The sequence below is a fragment of the Athene cunicularia genome (assembly GCF_003259725.1).
Source record: "Athene cunicularia isolate RWA chromosome 1 unlocalized genomic scaffold, athCun1 chr1_part2, whole genome shotgun sequence".
Lineage (NCBI taxonomy): Eukaryota > Metazoa > Chordata > Aves > Strigiformes > Strigidae > Athene > Athene cunicularia.
In genome coordinates, this window is record NW_020799092.1 from 76,917,569 (window position 1) to 76,933,570 (window position 16,002).

General features: G+C 39.3%; 1 protein-coding gene across 7 annotated transcripts in view; it reads right to left on the bottom strand.

Annotated features, from left to right (window-relative positions):
- The window catches only part of CELF2 (CUGBP Elav-like family member 2), a 386,209-nt gene that overhangs the window by 123,742 nt on the left and 246,465 nt on the right, over window positions 1–16,002 (bottom strand). For 6 of the 7 annotated variants that reach the window (XM_026868456.1, XM_026868453.1, XM_026868452.1 and 3 more), the window contains one exon: window positions 14,332–14,528. In XM_026868456.1, the coding sequence (XP_026724257.1) occupies window positions 14,332–14,509 (178 nt within the window). In that variant the 5' untranslated portion in view covers window positions 14,510–14,528. Of the gene's footprint in view, window positions 1–14,331; window positions 14,529–14,694; window positions 14,843–16,002 lie in introns of those variants that run through there. The other variant, XM_026868458.1, reaches the window with a different exon arrangement.

The window sequence follows — 16,002 nt, forward strand, 5'->3', positions numbered from 1 at the left end:
AAAAAAAAAAAAAAAAAAAGTTAGGACTGTGTGTGTTTACAGTACAGTAATAAAACATCTAAACTTGGAGGAAGGGGGGGGAGTTGGAAACAGCATCCTGTGGTCCACTTCCAAATGAAATTGGACAAAACATTTAGGAATGCACTAAACAGAACAAGCATGGATTTGGCAGACAACAAACTGGATGAACTAGCAGGTCGTTTTTCAGTTAAGTCAGATTTCCAAACCTGAGACCTTTGCAACCTGGAACATGAGATCTCTTGCCTGATCTACAGACCCACCTTTCTTGACCAAGGCCATAGTGGCTCAGCCCTGAGCAGCCAGGGACACTGAGCCCCGGCTCCCAGCATGTTCAGGTATCATCATATCTCAAAACTAGAAAACCATGTGGGTCCAAGTTTTATGTCCTGTCCAGGCATAAAGTTTCTTTTACCACAAAGTCAACATAAGTTGTTTAAATTCTGAGTGCTCATCATTTCCCATCACTTGGACTACTGACCACAGCCACTGCCAAAATATCAGCAATACTTCCACATTTAAAAAATGTTTCTTTAATAATTTTAGTGAAAGAGCACTTTCACGTGGAAGAGAAACAGAAGCATTTTGAAATGGCAAAATAATTTATTGTCCCTAAGCAAAGTTTCTCTTAAAAAGCTGTTTGCACAATCCAGACGCCTCTATTTTTCCATGTAAATAGTTTTTTGTTTTAATAAAACATATAAACAGGCTTATATCATTATTCTACCAGCTGCAGATGACCTACATTCACTGAGCAATATATTCCCCCCCCCTTCGTCCTATTTCAAGGGAGTAATTCAAAAGTTAAAACCATGACCACACCAATGGGAATGAGACATCAAATTACCTTTAGTAATATCCTCCTTAAATACAAAACAAAGCGATGAAACTTAGGGAGAAAGAGGAATAGTTTGTACCAGATGTCACCTAATGGAAGTTCAATCAGAAACGCTACATACAAACATATGAAAAAAATTTCCTACTTTTAAACAGATTGTTCCCCCAAATTACTTCTGACTGCAACAGTAATAATGTTTCTCATCATTACTAAATATTTGTCCTTTTTTAAAATTTTTTTAAGATAGCAAGCACTTCTGACAGTTGCTGCACAGAACATCACACTTTCACTCCTTGCAGCACAGATTGCTAGTCTGCTGCTTTACATGCTGATTTCTCTTTTGTGAACTGAGACCTTGAATATTTTCACAGGGGAAAAGCAGATCAATGATTTTTTAAGAGAGCTAAACAATTCCATGTAATGAACATCAGTTGACATGGGCAATTACTCCTTCTTTTTCCCCCAAAAAACAAAACCACAAAAACAAAGAGGAGATTGTAACTCCTTTGAATGGCATGTGTCTTACTGATTGTACCAGAATGTCAACTGCATGCATAAACACGGGTGGGTGAAGTTCAGGAGTGACATGTGGATCATTAAAATTTAAGATGCGTAGGTGAATAAAAACTTTTGCCATTTGTTGTGGCCAACAATAAAGAAAGTTGCTGTAGAAACTATTCCACTGTTCCGCTATTCCCATAAAAGAGGGGTTCAAAACCTTTTGTTTTGTTTTTGTTGCTGAATGAATGGAGAATAAAAGAATTTTTTTTTTGCTAGATTTCATGTATTCGCTTTTTAAAGAATGCATCTGAAAGGAAAATAAAATAATATCAAACATAAAGGAGATGCATACTTCAATGGTATTTCTGACATTCAAAAATATTCTGCAAAAACATCTAATATATCACATTTTCTCCTTAATGGTTAAAACATAACAGCAGAGTAGGAAAATCGTGGATATCTTTATCACTGGCTTGAAGCAAGGCTCTGCCTATTTCACTGTGTTTCCATGTGTCTGAGTTTTCTATTTATATAATGTGAATATGTTAATGTAGCTTATTTGCATTTCTGCTTTTATGTAGGAAGTCACACAAAATACCTTCCTGTATCTCATTGTGGCATCTCCATATAATGCGAGAGTGAGAATTCTGCATTAATAACAGCATTAAAAATACCATCGGGGTTACTCAACGGAATCCCTCTGCCACCATGATCGGTTACTGCTCTGTTGGTGGAGGGCACGGCAGCCCCGACATGGATCATCCCAACACCCCCTCCTGTTGTACACCCTGACTTGCTCTCGGGCTGCTCGTCTCCCTCGCTGGCGCAGCCATTATCCACGACAGCTACACTGAAACTAGGAAGGACACTCACACCACAATCACACCTGCATGGGACACACGGAAAACCGTCCGTAAGAGGAATGACCGTAAAGAGCCTTCTCAAAGGGCTCAGTGATTACGTGTTCCGGACACCCGCTGATACCCGCTCCTAGCTCCAAACCTATTCCTATTCAGCAGAGCAGTGAAGAACATGCTTTAACTTTAATCACTTGCTGAAGTCATCAGAACTGTGTGCTTAGTTGAACAGGGGTCTTTATGAACCAAATATTATTCTTAGTAATAAGGAGACCTGGCAATACACTAGATGGAGCATTTGATAGTAAGTAACATTAATTCAATTAAATCCTCTTACAGCATACACTCTCCAGCTAATGTAGTTTACAGTGAAATTTTCTCCAGCACTCATTTAAATATAATTGCTGCACTTATCTTGTCATGAGGAAATTTCTGAAGGTTACTTGTACTGTGCATGTGTAAACCTACAAGCTACACTGACCTTTAATTGTGAGATTTTTTTGAACTACTTAGACTGCAGCATCTAAATAATGATGATAATAATAATAATAATAACAATAATTCCCCACTTTCACACAGCACATTTTAACTCAATATATACCCAACCTAGAACTAACAAGGAACAAAGCACAGAAAGGTATTGCATGCTCACAGCTCAGGACTGGAAAGGAAAGGTAAACACTGTTGGAAATGGAAAGGCTGGGAGATGACATGCTTGGAAATCAGAATTTTGATAGAGCATTTTGCTCAATTCTTCTGAAAAACATGAAGGGGTACTCTACGGAGATAACTTTGTATTTACCTTTCATACACAGGCTGGTGTTATTAAGAGCTATGGGGCACTCCAGCATCATGCTGTGGTATCATCTTCTGTCTGAATCAGAAAAGAGGTTCACATCTATTGACCCAATCACCTGGTTTTGGTGACCCTCCCAAGTGCTCTCCTATAGGTAGCCCAGTGATAATACCGGAAAGCAGATTAAATCATCTGCAACCCTGGAAACTGAGAGGTGTCAGTCAAAAAACCAGCTCAACAAACAAACAAACCCCCAAAGACCCAACCCCAAAGCAAATCTTCAGCGTTCACAACTATCCATAAATCTAATATCTTGAGAGTTTAATGAAATATTGGAAGGACAGGTATAGAGATACGAAAAGAAACCTGCTGAGCATGATGGCAACAAGCATTTCAGAAAGCCCCAACTATATACAGTGGACATTTCAGGCCCTTGTCTATGCTGTTTTCCCCTACAACTCTATTGTAGGCTCTTTTTTGTGTCTTCAACAAGAAGCAACCTCAATTAAAGATCTACTCCATTTTTCCCTTTAAAAATAGGGAAGAAACAGTACATTAGGGGCTAACTTTGGCAGCCTGCACCAAGCAGAGCATAATCAAGCAATTCACACCTAAGTGCTGACAGCCATGGAAGGTGAGAAATGCCAGATCTAAAGGGGAAAAAACAACTACTCAGGCCCTTCAACCTCTGCCCTGGACTCTGCATTGCAAAAGGAAACCCTGCTTCTTAGTTTTGACTTTATGTACACCTGGCCAGGTGGATGCTTGTAAGAGTGAGAAACATTTGATGTACTTAGGTCTATTTGGCCATCAAGGCTCACCAAGGTTTTATTGGGGTTTTTGCAGTATTAAATAAGAAGAGTGAACCAATGATCTTGCTCTCCCCATTTCCATCCTCCTGCTCAAACTCAGATGCCTGTCACATTAAGAAACATCAAGTGATTTTATTCAGCTCTTACAGCACACAATAGCAGACATTCAAGGGAGAACGTGGGACCACGAAGCATTTTAAAACTCTTAAATAAAATGTGGGCTACAGGAGGCTCTCATTCAGAAGTAACATTTTCCTTTCCACAGAGAGTTCCCCCATGCTTCAGTGAAGTGAATTAAAATTGACACTGAGAAAAATCTAATTGAGCCAGAGACAACACAACACTTTTCACTATAGAAACTGAAGCCCCGGCGGAATTACTCGGGTTAATATAGTCCATTTTAAATCTACAATGATTTTTATATCCCATGATCTTCAAATAATGAAGGAAGTCTGTCATTTATTACTCATTGTTTTAATTAGGGGGGGCATAGGAAGAGTGGGAACCACTGTCTATGGGTCTGCTCCACACTGGTTTTCCAACTGCAGCCCTCATCAGATCCCAATAACACATGAATAAACTAACACAGATCTCGCCCGGGCAGTGTTAACGTTACAAAATCTTTGTGTCAACCAGCTCAGGGATTCAAGCACTGAGAATGAAGAAAGCACATTTGATTTAGGTGACAATATTGGCACAGGCAGAACGTTACTCTCTGCCTCCTCAAAGTGACTTGAAAATTTTGGGAAAAGTCCCCCCAGGCCTCTGTATCTCACTTCTTCCAGCTGGTAAAAACTGATTGATGATATTAGTCTCCCTTTGCAAAACATTTGGAGATCTACGGCTGAAGCAGCAGTGCTGCTCCTTACGGTGCCACACTCATCCTTGCAGCTAAAAAGTTTCATGCAATACATTATATTAATCTACTCCCTATTGCGGTACAGCTCGCTAAAATTGCAGTTGAAAGCGTGATATCTTGAGCTCCTTGGACAGTTTAATTGTTGTTTGAAACACAAATTTTCCAAATTCAGTTAGGCTAATAAGAGACATGGTTTATTAGAAAACATCTTCCACCTCTTTACAGTTTGTCTTCTTCTAAAAGAACGCATGACTCAGATGTAGTAGTTATTTTAAATTAAAACCACAAGGTAGTAGACACTGAATTTTTTTTTCCTCCATGAAAAATAATGAATTTATGTACCACAGAGTTTAATCTGCAGAGTGAAAGTCTTATGTCCCACTTAAAACTGTATACTCTTGGGCATAGATTAGACAGTAATTAGGTTCAGTGAAAATCTGAAAAAATCCACTGGAAACATTCAAATTTAATTTATTCACCGGCTTGTCTCAGAGTGTTTTTATAAGCAATTAGGAAGACACAGATTCCTGAAAATGCCTTCTTCCCTGAACTAGATGGACCAGGAGATTTATATGGCATATGCAGTCTTCCATCCATAGCTCACTGGCTTGAGTTAAGCTCAAACCAGGCTTAGAAGCCACTACCAGGCTTTGTCCTTAAGGAGTCATTCGCTATTCTTTTGAAATATGCTGATGGCTACAGTGCGCTACGGAACTGATGTCTAAAAAGAAGCAATATTGCAACTGGCACAGCACATCCTTTCCTGACATCTGTATCACAGAAGTCTGAGTAGGTTGTGGGTCCTGGCAGACCCAAAGCATGGGCAGCGCTGTCCTCTTGCTACCCTGCTCCAGCAGAAAATACAGGGTGACATGCTCTGGTGGGGAGAAGATGGAAGTACTGAACTAGTAATTAATTTACATGGCAAACGCTACACATATATCCATTTTGCAACGTATTTCAAAAGGATAAAGAATAACAGACATCCTTTCAAGGCTTGCCTGGGTTTAAATTTCATGCTAAGAGCTAGCAAAATTGACGACCTATTTATGCTAAAATGTTTTACACTGTCATTAGCTTTTATTGTCACTCATCATTGTAATATTTATGTGTCTCCCACATCATTTGAGCAGTGACAGAGAAATTCTTACCACCTTGCAGTCTCTTCTTCCATCTTTTAATGAGCAAAAACTTGTTGCACTGGGGGTTTTAATTTTAGGCTTTTATTTATTTGTGCGTATTTGTGCACATGCACTTGTGCACGATTTTAGTGGGGTCACAGGAGCAGAAGATGAAATCAATAAAACACTGTTCTTGTGGTAGAAATGAGAGACTTGGAAGCTGCAGTGCAGCTGAGATACATACATGCTCACAGGGCAGCTCCCCAATTACACTTCATTTTTGACATTGCTCAATTGACAAACAGTTTCTTCCTTTGAGCTCCATGCCGAAGTGTGTGAAGATTTCAGACTGGTTCTCAAATCCTTTGCAAAACCTCCTATGTTATGAGCAAATGATTCAAACATTAGAACAAATAGAATTAGAAACACTATATAATAAGAGATGGGTTGTTTTTTTTTTTTTTTTCGAAGCCATTGTTCTTTAACAAAAACACACATCATTTTTTATGTGGCAAGCAGATAAATATTGCATGTTTATTCATTTAATAGAAAATTGGAAGAGGAAAGAATTTCAGTGCCACAACAACGTCATAAAAAGATCGAAACTCATTGATGTGAGCTTTAATATGCAGCTGAAGAAATTGGATACCATAAATCTCAAAGTGACAGTATCTGGCACTATTACAGAGGTATATATTTTAAATGTAGGCACCAATCTTGAGAATACTTAAACATGCATGTGATTTTATGTCTGAGTATCATATCCATTGATTAATTCCTGTGTGCAAGTGCGTGCATGACTTGACTTAGATTTTTCCATGCATTATAATTTTTGCCTTTGAGATTATATATTTGAGAGACCAAGGTTTAGCATATTATTCAGATTCAACAATGCAATTTGATGAGCTGCTTTTTGGAATTTTATTGAAAGTTCAGGCTTTTTTAACCACCTGCCTATGTGTTTTTTTTTTTTTCTGATGTAACGATGACATTACTAAAAACAGATTACCCACTTATCTTTTAAGAACATTTGGGATTTTTTATAAAGTTGTTACAAAATATTCTATAGGTAAATGCTGGATGGTGTGCTGAAGAAGTCAACATTATATCAAAGAATTGCCTGCCTTTTTAAACTATGGTGCAAAATAATATTTTCCATCATTGTCTTGACAAAAAATCACTATTAAGTCCCCTAATTCTCAATCATTAGCCTTCAATTATTTTTAAACAGAATTAGAAAAAAAAAAAGACAGACAGACATATCCCTTCCTTTTTTGTTTTCTTGCTTTTCCTGAACTGTCAGGAAAACTGAACTCGTATTTTCACCCCTATTCCTGAATGTGTTGAATGTAACTAGAAAGCACTTGAATTTATTTCATGCCTGAATTGAAGCTCAAACATCCCTTTACCCAACTTGCCTTTTCCCCAAGTGTTTATCAGATATCAACATTAGAGATTGATTAAGAAAACCACAACCGGAATATTAAGTTCTACTCTTTTAATGGCTGGCCTGCATATGGGTTTTCTATCAATCTAATTAAATCAATTCATGTAGTTAAAGTTTATGCACTTTTTCATCATAGATTTAATTAGTAATGTGCTTATATAGTCTTAGCCTAATTTTGAAAATTCATATACAGTTGTAAATCACAGTTAAGCTGCTACAAAACTGCAACCAACGAGCCCCAAAGCAATCTACTTTAATCCCTTAGAGATCTGTTATTTTTATTAATTTCTTTACAGCAACACCTAGAGTTCTCACTTCTGGACCAAGCCCCCACTGTGATAAATACTGTAAAAGCATGGAGTAAAAAGATGTCTAAAAATGTTTAATACAGCTCCAGTCATTCACATGGTGTATATAGGAATTTCAGAAACAAGACTAAGGAATGCTTTACGTGCTATCTCCCTCTTTTAATACTACGATCAAAACCTACTCTCTACCCAATCCCCCCAACATCCTCAACTCTTCCTGTTTTGCAATCACAACCCCCCAATCCTGTTACAGTATCTTCCCAAATATTTTCCACTACTGCACCGCCTGACTGGGTTGGGTTTGCTGTGACACTTTTCTGTATTAAAGGGACTGACTTTCATGCCATGGTCAATGATGGGAATATACAGTGAGACTGATTTATGTGGGCAACAGGTTTGCAGTCAAGAATGCAATGGGACATTATCCTCATCTGCTCCCACTCTTCAAAGCAATGCAAAAAATATCAGGGGTCATCAGAAATCTCAGACCCTCTTCATGCTGGACATATATAAGGCACTGTCAGCTGTGTCCACCCCAGCCTTGGCACCTTGTCCTGCTTACGGGGTGAAGCTGTACCGGGACGTTGGGAGCCGTCATGTCACATACTTCTCCAGACGCATCATTTCAAAAAACTAAATGGAAGAAAGCAAGAGAAAAGTTTCTCTTGGAACTTCTCTTACTGCTACTTCTGACAAGACCATTCTCTGCTCTTCAAGTGGAGGAAGAAAGTTTGATTTAAGAAGTTGGATTTTTTTTCTGTTGGCCTGCTGTTTCTCAGTCTTAAATCTATGCTGTGCAGTCCCTGGGTTTAATATTAATTGAAAGAGCTTATCTATTCCTGCCTTCAGTATGCACTTCAACATACTGCAGAAACTTCAATTGTATCCCCTTATAACTTTTTCTTTCCAAACCAAGGTACAGTCCTGTATTCTTCCTCAGCTTTTCCCCTTTTAGCTTTCTTGTAAGTCAGTGCTTGAAGCCCTTTACAAGTTAACCTTCTTAGACCTTTTACCATGGCTTAACCCTTCCTGACTTCATACAAAATCATGCTGCTCTTCGCTGGACCTCTGCCCTTTTCTATAGAATGGTACTAAATATTGGTAACTGTAGTTTAAACATGATCAAAAAAATCCTTCTTTAACTCATACAGTATTTCCTTGAAAGCTACATTCAATGCTTCCATTTATACAGCTTCGCATTTTCTGTGCCTTTTTGACCACACGGATACAAAACATCATGTCAAGTCCTTTTATATGTGAACTCTTCAAATCCTCTCCTGCTGCCGAATCTTTGAAAAATATATTCATTCAACATATGTGTTCACTCAAAACTCAAATTTACTCTTCTTGCTCATGGTTCATTTTCTGAATCTCTTTGTATTCGATTGTTTTCTCCAGGTTATCAGGTGGCTTCACCCCCATCCAGTCCCTTGTGCACAATCCAAAAAGTTGGATAACAAGTTGGTGGTTCATTCTGTCAAAGCCATTTACATAGAGAGTGAAAAAGTATTGATCTCCAATAACAGTCCCTGTTGCTCTCCAATCATCATCCCCTCTCTTCCCCTGGCCCGTAACCTTTCCCCATTCTAATCTGCCCTCGATCATCTAACCAGCTCCTTTCTCCATTTGAAAATGGGCCCTTCTCTGCTCCACCAGCAACTGTATGTATTAGTCTCCTGTGTGACACTGTGAAATGCCCCCGGGAAATCCAGCCTGATTATACACACAATTTCACACCTGTCCACTTTCAGAGAGACCTCTTTAAAAACTCCATCAGATTTGTCAAATAAGAATTCCCTTTGATAAAAATCAGCCTCACATCTATAATATATCTTATAATGCTACTTATAGACTACGTAAGATGATAGAATTAAGGTTTAAATTTACACATCCTGAAGTCAGAAACTGAAAGTTAAATACTCAACTTTAATATTCACTCTCCCTTCCTGTTGTACTTGCATCCAACAGTAGTATCTGGCTTTTGCCAGTCTTTGTCGTGTGAAACTTCATCTAGTGCACAAAGCACCTGATAAAAAAAATATGTAAGACACTTTTTCATTCGGTACACCAAAGACTTTGAGTCTGTGATTGTAACAGAGTATCTCTCAGCCACTATCACTAAAATTTAGTCTGAAACACACATGCATCATGTCTGTGGTCCTGGGTCCTGCAGTTTTGACAACATACGTGCTCATGACACAACTCATCAGATCTCAAAAGCTAAACAATGTTCATGCTGACCTGTGAGAGCATTCAAGAAACAAAATAAGTCAAAATGTGTAAAGAAACCCCGACTCCTGGAGCGCTGGCTGAATGGTGCTTTTAAAGAGCATCTAAACTAGTTCTGCAAAACTCAGTGCGTTGAAATTGCTTCAAGAAGCAGCGTGTGCAATCGGTCGGGCAGTGATGCAAGGGCAGGCCAGGAACAGTTGGTCTTTGCCGCTGATTAGGACAGTGAGGATGAGTTTGTGTGACAAGCCGAGTGCCACAGCTCTGCTCCCATGCTGGACTACCTGCGTTTCCTTTTCTTCTGCTGCACAGAAAATGGGGCTCTGTGTGCAGGGACCTGCCTGAGTGGAAAGACTGTTCCTCCCGCCTGCGCAGAGTATTTCTGAAGGGCTAAACTGTAGCTGAAATGGTACCCAAACAAGCCACGTAACTTCTGCCTCCTGTACGCCTTGCCCATGCGGTCTCTCCTGAATGCAGCAGATGAATGCCTCATTATCAGATTCCTCTGCTTGCTTCCCGGTAGACTTAAATTACCATGTTAAATAGGATAATAATAAACACTGGCCTTTAACTACAGCACATCCTTGTTCACTCAGCAGTCTCCCTCTAATCTGATAAAGGGTCTGTAAAAGGCTATAAAGAAACACGGAGTTAGTTGTTACATGGGTGCCTCTTTTTCGCTTTCTGCGACACGATTCCTATGGTAGCACAAGCAGGCTCAGGCTCGTAAAGCTGATTTAGGGGACCTCGATCCCTACAAGAATTAACAGGTATTGAAACAGGGGCAAGGTACCAAACAGACATTGTGGATCTGGCCCAAGGCTCTTCTGCATTTCAAAAGGCAAAAGTAGCACTGTGCCATCTGCTTGCTTCAGCACTCGGTCTCCGAAGCAAAAGCATCCAAGGAAATCTTTTTGGCTTAGGAGAACAGTGGGGAAGAAGAGAGATCTTGGTGGCAGCATACACTGCCTTCGCATAGAGCTCACTGTATTTGAGGCATTACAGAAGCTGTTTAACAACTACTCTGAAAAAAGTCATCTATCCACCCAGAAAAATTATATAAAGGGAGCAAGCTGGATTTGGAACAGAGAGGGCTGATCTGCCTAGATTTTTGAATTCCCTCAGCTCCCAGAAGTTGAAAGTGCCATTTATTTCAGTGTTACAGGATTTCCTGCCTTTTTTTTTTTTTTTTTTTTTTTTTTTTTTTTTTTTTTTTATCCCCCGGATTTCTCTTGTTGCAGAAAGAGGAAAAAGCCTTACAAAACAACAGGGGATAAACACAAAGTCAAATTACTTTGCTGAGCTCTCTCACACATCCAAAAAGAACCAGAGAACTGCAAACTCTGGAAAGCACGAGGAGTTTCCTACCGACAGAGGATATTTTAATCATCACCTATCAAAACACAACCATTCCTGTGGTTCCCAATTAATAAAGCTTCAACATTTGCACTAACATTAATATATCTGTGGAAGTAAGATGGTTTTCCTCTAATTTTCCAAAGTGAGTAAAACTGGGCTTTCTACTTGTCTTCCTCCTCTTCCTTCAGCTTCAGCTTTGCAGAGCTGGCAAGCAATACAAAAAAAGGAGGAAAGACATGAACTAGGCCGTCTGTTGTTGGAGGGTATGAAAGACAGTCTTAATAACAGCAGGAGAGAGAGAAGCAGCCTATGGTTATTTTTGACAGAATCGGGAGAGACTAAGACTGCAGCTTCATAAACAGTTCATCAGAGAAAAATTCTGTTCAAATTGGAGAAGCCCCTTTGGCCAAGCTAGCAGAAATACGCAGCCCTTGTCTGGTAAGAGAGAAATCTTTCAAAAATCAAAATACCTTTCTTCAAAGAACAAAACCAAACCGCTAACCCCCACATGGCGTAGTAACACTAACTTGCATTTTTGTCACTGCAATTCATGGCTTGAAGGATATTTAGAGAAAATTTCTGGGTGATACCAACCTGCAAATGTTCTACATGACAGACAGCCATGACCATGTAATGAAATGAAAAATGGACTTTTCTAGTGACACCCAACCACAAGGTCCCCTTGATGCACTGTTCTGCAAAACTGGAGGTGATGCAGAAAGGCAGCAGACAGGAAAATGCCTGGCATTACCCCAATCCACTCAGCTCAAATAAAATAAAAGTGGTTGTTTTGTGTGGGTATTTACATAGAAGGAAAGCATGGAATTCGACCACACCTCTGAACAAAAAGTCAAAACTCAGCTTTGTTATTAAATGCCAATTAGATAGTACAGGTGAAGTATTTCATGATGACAACAAGACTACCAGACATTTTTCAGGGCAATTTTTTTGTTTGTTTGCTTCTAACATTCTTAACAATCTCTCATACAAAATCCTTTGTGCTACTGGATTAAGAAAATAAAGATCATTCCTAGTCGAGAGATATCCAGAAGAAACTCAAGAGGTTTCTATATCTAGCAACCTTGCTGGCAGACTCAGCCAGAAGGAAGGACATAGCCAGGATGGAGATACACTCCTCCAAAGCTTCCAAGGGAAAAGCTGACCACCAGAGGAGCTTGCTGCTGTGACAGGGAAATTTAAGTCTGAAGGTTATTCTGTCTTTCTTGAGGATTAATTTCATTTACTCATTAAAACATATAATGCCTGAAGTGATATAAAAGCATCGTGTCTGCACGGCTGAAAAGAGACCAAGCAAAAAAACCCAAACCCAAATCAACCACCTTTCAAAAAGAATACTGAGTATGGGGACTACAAGCCTTCATAATTAGTCTACAACGATTTGCATGACCTGTGCTTAATCCTTATGCCTTCCAGCTGCCTGACAGACAGGTACAGTATAATGGAAAACACTACAGAAATGGGAATCAATGGCTTTCTTCTGTCTAACCACAATATCATTCTCACTTCATTTACTGCTTAGTGGGAAGGCATTTCTGAGGCCTGGGAATCAGCTCTTTCTAAATGGACGAGTCTCAAAGTTCAGTATTTTAGTGATATAAACTAAGTAGGAGTTTGCTCATCCATAGCAGCCTGGACTGCAGAAAATCCAGTTGCTTGACCTCTTAATGCTGTCTTCTATCCAGCATTACAAGAAAAAGACACTTGGTGAAGGCTCTGTGTTATCATAGCAGGGGGCTACGTGCCACAATACATCCATCCTGGGGAATGGAGGGAGCTGGAAGCAGAACTACACTGAAATACTCCTACCAAAAATACCTTCTGCTTCCAAAGGGAAAGAGCAATCTAGTACAGGGACTAGGAGCAAGACATGGTGAGATGAACCCCCTCCCTGACACTGGTGTGACACCAGTGCACCAAGTCTTTTAAGTGGAAGTGACACATGCAAGCAACCCAAAACGAACTAGTATCACTCAAAGCACAAGACTGCTTACATCAGGGCACCAAAGAAGGGGCCACTGAGAGGATCCTCTACCCCATACCAGGGCAAGGAGGAAAAGCTTGGCAGTGCTTTGCACAGACGCACAGGAGCACCCGAACTTGGGCTGCGTGCCTCACACAACAGCAGTCACCTCTCGCTGAACTGGAAATCTCAAGCGAGTGCTGTTTTGCACTGTTAGTTAGCTGCTAGCCCACAAAATCATTTTATGATAGTCTCCGTAGCATGTGTGCTTTAAAGGTTTTTAGAAGCAGTGGCAGGAGTGCAGTAAGAATGAATAACTATCTAGTAACCTTAGGGCCAGGCACACATGCATATCTAGTCTTGCCTCTCAGCTGCACAATTTGTAATGCTAGCAACACTTTCATGGACCAAACCTGAAGAGTAAGTTAAAGGATGTGCTATTTAAGGAGAAAAATGCATTCTGTGAAACAAAATACTAATTTTCCGTCCACATGTAAGCATATGTTATACTTGCATAGCTATAATACACAGAATTCTCATGTGCCTAAATATGCATAAACATACAGTGAAAGAAAGCAATATAATTAAGGACAAATATTTTACACGTGTATAGAAAAAATGCAGGAAGGAAACTCAACCCTTTCTTTTAGAAAAATATCAGTGCCAAAACCTAATCCTTTAACATAACTGCAGAAAAGAAATCAGATTTTGGAAAAAGGTCATGGAAACTCTATTTTATAATTTTTATTGCCTCTGGAGCAATGACGTAGCAAAAGCCCACTACCATAATTTCTCCCCTTTTGTATCCTTAAAATTATTCCCACCTGGGAAGAGAGGAAACGAAAGGAAGCTAGAAAATTATATTTTTCATGAGCTAATCCCAGGAAAGTGACCGCTCAGGTTTCCATGTTTCTTGGCAATAATAATTTAAACAAGGACGGCAATCTTCTGTTATTTTTTGCACAGTTGGAATGCACACTTCCAGATAACAGACATTTAAACTGCAATTTAAGAAGAGGAGGAAGACAGTAATCGATAGGTATTCAGGAGTCCTCTCCTCTTAGGATTGCTGCATAGCTCAACACAGTATGCTTCAAAACAGTCAGCCCAGACCAAACCTCTTTGGAAATCCTGAAGGCAAGCAAGATTATCAGAAAAAAAAAAAAAAAAAAAAATTGAAAGCAAAGAGAGCACAACTACTGTACCTTTACTTTGGGGAGGGTTCTGACTTCTGTCTCGGAGAACATTAATCTGGTAGACAGCTCCATAAGGCTCAAAAAGTTCTTTTAACTCTTTTTCCGACCATGAACGGGGAATCTGTCCAACAAACATCTTAATGGCATCTGGGTCTGGTTGGTCTGAATGATCCAAAGCTCCATTCATCTTGTTAGCTGTGCCGTTACTAGAAAGTGGAAAAGGAGATTAAAAAGAGAAGGCAAGTTAGGAGACTACGCAGTTTTCATGTGCACTAGATGCAGAAGATGATGTCAATTGGCACAAAGCACAAAAAAACCCCCCAGTATTTAATTAATAGCATAAGTATTATGAACAAAAAACAATGCGATTACATTTTTCATTGAGTCTGGTTTTCTCTGCAGGCTGCTGCTTAATGTCATTATATAAGAAGAGAGCGGCACAACGCAAACCAGGACTTTTGCATTTTAAAGCAGAGGATAGTTGCAAATAAGTGCAGATTTCTCTCCATGGCTGTTGTAAACAGAACTGCAGTGAATTCTCACTAAACTGGCTACTGGCAGAAATAAGGCAGTGCGTGTGTGTGTGTGTTTTGTAATAAAGTCACATGAAAGGAATATGAAACACTTGGCAATCTGTCAGATGACTAATGCAAGATGCCAGAGATGAATTTGCAGATTGTGTGAAGCATCCATGTGTGCATCAAATTAGTATGATATTGCCTAGAATGGAAAACACTCCAGCTATGTGGCTGGTTGCTGCCGATTAGTTGCCTACGCTCTTTAAAAAGGAAAAGCAGTCTGGAGAGCTCCAGTTTAAAGCACATTGTTTACTGCACCCTGGCATTAAAAAAAAAAAAAAATTCAAAAAGGGAAGGCAGCGGCAAAATTGCCTACTTCGTTGCAAAATCTAAAATGCTGCTTCATAAAGTTTTTCTCCCTGCAAGAGGACATCAAATTTTTTGAATTTTTCACACCCTGTAAATTGTTACCCTATCTGATCTCCAGATGTACATCTAAGTTCAAAACAACCACACGCTTTTGCAGGGGAAAAGGAGTTCATAACAAAAATTAAGTTGCTCTGTGAGACAAATGACATACTATGGTTTAGGAAGAGTTGCACTCTTACAAGGAAAACAAATAATTTTAAATACTGAACAAAAGTAAAAATACAAAAAAGCCCCTCATGTCATTATTGATAACTAAGGGCAGTAATTTCAACTAATTACTTGGCTAGAGATTCCATAAGTGAATATAATTTTTGGATGCCTGAGTTTCATGAAAGAACACTAATGAGATGTGACTTTTGGAGCATTCCCCCCATCTTTACACCGGGGAAACGGGGGAAATGGCCTGTGTTCAGCAATGTTGAAAGTTGATCATCACAGAATTCAGGCATTTCGGAGCCACCTGCCACTTTCAAAAAACTTGGCTTTAATTACAATTTCTCTATTTGATGATTGTTCAGGAGAGAATGCCCACAGGAGGACTTGTGACAGCTCAAAATCTGCACAACCAGATGAAAATCATATTTTACATGTGAAAAAAAAAATTTAAAAACCTAAGAATAGCAAGAAAAAAACCTTGTGTAATTCCCCTGTCTCGCAGCTATAACCTGTGCAAAGACAAATTACTTAGTTTCATGTGTTTCATCTCCTTGAAAGCATAATTCACCTGAACACA